Here is a 5,774-nt window from a genome sequence, read left to right on the forward strand (position 1 = left end):
TGATGTATCTTGTAATTCTAAATACACAGGTTGCTTGTTGATGTAGGCAGAGATGAGTTCTGGCTTCATTCACTGTGCATTATAGACCAAATTCTGTCTAAAATAATTCATGTGTCTTCACTGACTTCCACCAAGACACTAGCTACAGCAAGCAAGTATGAATTGGTCAAGTGTAATTGGAAAATTCATTCAACACACCAGTCTAGAACATCCAACGGACTAATCAAACGTGATCATCTTTTTGTGTGTTTGCTGACAGGTCAAAGTCATGGTGCGCATTTCATCCACGCTTGCCAGAGACACATCTGAGTCCAGCTCTTTCTTAAAAGTTGACCCTCGTAAGAAGCAAATCACACTGTATGACCCGTTGGCCTGTGGAGGTCAGAATGTTTTCCAGAAAAGGGGCAACCAGGTTCCACCGAAGATGTTTGCTTTCGACGCAGTTTTCCCCCAAGATGCATCACAGGTAGGCAATATATGATCAGGATAGTTATCTAAACAATAACATGCACCAGGGCCAAATTCACTTCACAGAATCACAGAATGTCAGGGGTTGGAAGGGACCACAAAAGATCGTCTAGTCCAGCCCCCCTGCCAGAGGAGGTTCACCTACAGTAGATCGCACAAGAACGCGATGGGTCCAGATGGGTTTTGAATGTCTCCAGAGAAGGAGACTCCACACCCTCCCTGGACAGCCTGTTCCAGTGCTCTGTCACCCTCACAGGGAAAAAGTTTTTTCTAATATTTTTGTGGAACCTCCTATGCTCCAGCTTGTACCCATTGCCCCTTGTCCTGTCATTGGACGTCGCTGAAAAGAGCCTGGCACCATCCTCCTGACACTCCCCCTGTATGAGATCACCCCTCAGCCTCCTCTTCTCCAAGATGAAGAGACCCAGCTCCCTCAACCTTTCCTCATCAGGGAGGTGTTCCCCTCCCTTCATCACCTCGGTGGCTCTGCACTGGACTCTCTCAAGCAGTTCCCTGTCTCTCTTGAGCTGAGGGGCCCAGAACTGGACACAATATTCCAGGTGTGGCCTCACGAGGACAGAGTAGAGGGGCAGGAGGACCTCTCTCGACCTACTAGCTACTCCCCTTCTAATACACCCCAGGATGCCATTGGCCTTCTTGGCCACGAGGGCACATTGCTGGCTCATGGTCATCCTGCTGTCCACTAGAACCCCCAGGTCCCTTTCTCCTACACTGGTCTCCAGCAGTTCATTCTCCAGTCTATACTGGCACATGGGGTTATTCTTTCCCACTTCTGCTGCAACAGGATGACTTTCAGCGGGGTTAGACCAGGGCTGGATTTGGTTCGCCAACATCATTAATAATGGAATCAGTTTATTAAATTGTATCTTGATAAATTTGTGTTTCTTTATTCCTTACTGTAAATAATTGCTCCTAAAATTATAATGCAACAAATGTGCTAAATGATGCCTAGCAGAAAAATCCTCAATATCATCAAGTTATTGTATATTATAAAATCTTATTTTGTGTATACAGGGATCTGATTAGAACTGCAGTTCTCTAATTCAGTCCACTTCATTAAGAAGTCAAGGATTATTTATTCAGGGTTCTATTATACAGTTTACACTAGGAGGATGGGCATTTTCATCCACAAATCTTTATTTAGACCACAGATAATTCAGATCACTTATTTTAGGGGGCTAGTTAGCTCAGTGGGATGAGCATGATGCTGACAACAATGACAACACCGAGATCGTGGGTTCGATTCCCGCTCGGTCCCCATGTGTTATCTGGTCTAGTCAAGAGGTGGCGCCCCTGCCCATGACATGACAGGGAGGTTGGATTAAATGATCTCTAAGGTCCCTTCCAGCCTAGGCCATTCTATGATTCTATGATTTAATTAGACTTCTTTGACTTTATGAACTATTTTACCCAAATGTCATGAGATGGACAGTAGAAGAGTAAAGTAACATTGCAAAGTATAACTAGAAAACAGTACTGTAAAGATGTTTCTGTACTTATAAACTAAACAGAGCTAAGACACAGGACTGGCTAAAGCACTGCCCTACAATCATATCGTTAGGTCAATCCCTGACCTAGTTCTGGTCTAGGCAGCTGGCACATCCCAGACTATTGCCTGGATGCAATCCAAGGGCTGGCCTGTGAACAGTCCCCTTCTTGGTCAATTTTGTTTACTATTAGAATCATATAATCACAGAATAGTTTTGGTTGGAAAAGACCTTTGAGATCCTCAAGTACAACCATCAACTCAACCCTACCAAGTCAGCCACTAAACTATGTCCCTAAGCATGACATGTACTTGTCTTTCAAACACCTCCAGGTGTCCAACTAACTTCATGGGCAGCCTATTCCAGAGAGGTAGTCTAGAAATGCCCATGAACTAGGTGAATTTACATGATTTATTAACAAATGCAAAGTGCTTCACATAAAAGCCTAAGCTGAGAATTCTGATTTAGTTTCAACCACAATTGATGGGCAGTTGCTGCAGAAGCACTGCAGACAATTCAACCTGCTTGAACCTTAAGTCCAAGAGTACCCAGAGCAATTTTCTGTGTTGCAGTTCTTAAAACACTGCTGCAGTCTTCAGGATGAAGCCTACTTCTGCGAAAACCTAAAAGGACTCATAACAATGTAGAGAAAAAATAAGAAATATCACCTAGCTAATACCAAAGAGACTGTTTCCCTTATATTACTTACCCACTTGCTAGTGGAATTGAACTAAGCCAATAATAATGAAGCCTGTAAAAATTCCTTAGTTGGTTTTTCATCAAAAATTTATTTCCAGAGTTCCCTAAACGGGCAATTCTAACAAACCAACCACATCACCTTATAGTGTGTGTAATTTGTTTAACCCCACAAAAGATGTTGATGCTTCAGCAAATGAAACTTACATGACACAGAGCAAAAGTTCTACGTCATGTGCTTGCAAGTTATGTCATTCCCATCAACAGCATAGGTCATGTGAAAAAGACAAACATTAGGCTTTTTGATACTTCAACATGTTATCTCGAGCACTGATGACATTATGACCATTTCCCAGTGAAAATACATTGTCTTTCCTTATTCTTGTTAATGGTTTTCCTTCTTTTTTAAAATTTTTTTTTCTTCTTTCTATTCCTTTTTTTTCTTGTTGTTTGAATACCTGTGACAGGCTGAAGTATGTGCTGGGACTGTGGCTGAGGTGATCCAGTCTGTGGTCAATGGTGCAGATGGCTGCGTGTTCTGCTTTGGCCATGCCAAGCTTGGTTGGTATTGCTAAATTTTCCTACTCAAGAAGTAAAGTGAATATTTTTAACACATTTAACTTCCATTTGTTCATGTGTTACAATGATATTTAAAAGCAGTACACAGTGCATGACCTTGTACTATACCTTCACTTCTCGCTTTGCGTATTGTCTAAACATTGGACAGCATGCTCTTTGAAATGGAAGTTATCTCTGAGTTGTTGCTTCATCCCATCCCTTGAATACTAGAACATTTTCTAGCTCTGTCTTCAATTGTTAGTAAATGATCCAACAGTGATCTATAGTTTTACAAATGTGCTTGGTACTGGGGACTGTTTGCCAAAATACTACTTTTATCAAGCTGTTGAAAGGCTGTGAGTATTCACTATAGTACTTGAATTTTGTGATGGCACTATTGAAGTGCTGTGACTGGGCACTGAAACAGTTTAATTTATATTCTATTCACTGACTAGACAATTCACTTGTTACTAACCTCTTCCTGTTCTGTTTCCAAAAAAATCCTTTTCTGTCTCCAAAAAATCGTATTCTAATCATTAACTGAGTTGTTACCAATGGGTCAAATCTCACTCTCTAAAATGCATCAACAGCATTTCAGGTATTCACAAAAAGACAATAGAAAGAAGATTCATTATCATTAACACACTATTCTTTTGAATTAGCTGGATTTCAAGGGTAATCATATATTTTGTTCATACTTAGCTAATAGTGTTTTGAAAATACTGTGTTTTTAATGAAGAGGACTTTATTGTATGTGTGCAATGATCGCCATTCTTTACTGTCTCAAAGAAACACAGATGTACAGGCCAAGATTATCTCAATTACAGGCCACAAAAACTGGAGAGTACTGAATGCTGCAGTGCCACCAGCTCTGGTACAATCAAAGGAGCAGGGCCACTGGTCCAACTAACCACTTGGCCCCACTGGACCAGGAAGGAGGAACCCTGGGATCAGCCATAAGTACTTTCCTGAAAGGATATATAACTTTATCATTTGGCCTGTAGATTTAGGAGCTTTAGAAAACTTGTTTAAGAGCACTATATGTAGTGACACCGAAAGCACAGTGTAAGGTAGTACTCTGTCTGTTCTTAAACAGCAAACTTTTATAACAGAGACAAGCCAGAGCTATAATTGCAGAGTCAAACAATGGCAAACTAGGGGAAGTTTCTGACCCAGATAAAGTATTTGTTATTCTGGTCCCACTTCTGTACCAAATGGCCATGTGCACCTGGGCTTTTTTTCTGGGTGAAGCTGCATTTGTATCATCCTGGGACCAGGTTTATGTCAATCCCAGTCCCAGTGTATGAAGCATAAGATAGTGCTTTGAAGTAAAATGGTATTCAAATACCACACTCCGAGTATTTAAAGTAAGGATTTTTAGAGACCATGGCACTCCTGCACTGCCCATTTTCCCCCATTTTTCACCCACATCAGAGGCTGCGTGTTGTGTGGTAAGGACCTGCAGCACCCTGCCTGGGGAGTGGAGGATGTCAGGGGAATGCATGAGGTAATGATTTTTGAAAGCAGCTCAAGATTTCATCCGTCGTTGTTAAATGCTCTGCATTTTCCATGTACTGATTGTCTGCTTGCCTATCTTTTTCCCTTGCTGACTGTCCTTATTGTAGCAAAGAAGTTGTTTTCATGAAACTGTGCAGGATAATCTTACTTGGCAGAAGGCTGTGAAGGTCCTGGGAGTGCTGGTATTATCTTTTCTCCATCCCTCCATTCCTGACAGGGAAGTCATACACCATGATTGGGAAGGATGACTCCATGCAAAACCTTGGCATAATTCCTTGTGCCATCTCCTGGCTCTTCAAGTTGATTAATGAACGCAAAGAGAAGACAGGAGCCCGCTTCTCAGTCCGAATTTCTGCAGTGGAAGTCTGGGGGAAAGAAGAAAATCTGAGAGACCTGTTATCAGAAGTAGCTACAGGCAGCCTGCAAGATGGCCAGTCCCCAGGTGTCTACCTTTGTGAAGACCCCATTTGTGGCATGCAGGTAAATCCAAGGTTCATTTTACACTGAAACGAGCAACGTGACTTTTTTTTCTTTCTTTTTTTTGTAGCTGTTGAGATGGTTCAAATTCAAGAACTACTCAGAGCATAAAATTTATAGACTTGAAAGTGTTTACTTTAAAACATACAAGAACTTTATGACCTGCAGCTGCAGGGCCATGTGCTCTCCTGGCCTAAATATTTGTACCTCTGGTATAACTGATGTTGAGCAGAGGCTTGTGTTTGCAATAAAACATGAAAACATTCAGTGCAAACAAAAATTCACCTCATTTAAAAAAAAACAGAAAGAAAGTGTGATCTCTCTTTTATAAAATAACAAGCTAAAATATTTACAGTACTACACAAATAGCTGGAGGCCATTAATATGGCTGTTTATCTCTTTATAAACTACATTATTTATAGCACTTGCATTAGCAATGTTGTAGGAAGCATTAATCACTACTTATTAATTGCTGCCAAGAAATAAATGCCTGAGCTGGGCAAGCCAAGAATAACTCAAACTCTCCTCAGGTTTGGAGGTTTAGCAGGA

At 41.2% G+C, this 5,774-nt stretch overlaps 1 protein-coding gene across 1 annotated transcript in view; it reads left to right on the forward strand.

Annotated features, from left to right (window-relative positions):
- Window positions 1–259: 259 nt before the first annotated feature.
- The window catches only part of KIF26B (kinesin family member 26B), a gene marked incomplete at its 5' end in the record, with an annotated part of 63,056 nt that continues 57,541 nt past the window's right edge, over window positions 260–5,774 (forward strand). Inside the window, 3 exons of the mRNA XM_009875124.1 lie at window positions 260–466; window positions 3,140–3,233; window positions 4,966–5,228. Coding sequence (XP_009873426.1) covers window positions 260–466; window positions 3,140–3,233; window positions 4,966–5,228 — 564 coding nt within the window. The remainder of the gene's footprint in view (window positions 467–3,139; window positions 3,234–4,965; window positions 5,229–5,774) is intronic.

The sequence above is a fragment of the Apaloderma vittatum genome, unplaced genomic scaffold (assembly GCF_000703405.1).
Source record: "Apaloderma vittatum isolate BGI_N311 unplaced genomic scaffold, ASM70340v1 scaffold10038, whole genome shotgun sequence".
In the NCBI taxonomy this organism is placed as follows: domain Eukaryota; kingdom Metazoa; phylum Chordata; class Aves; order Trogoniformes; family Trogonidae; genus Apaloderma; species Apaloderma vittatum.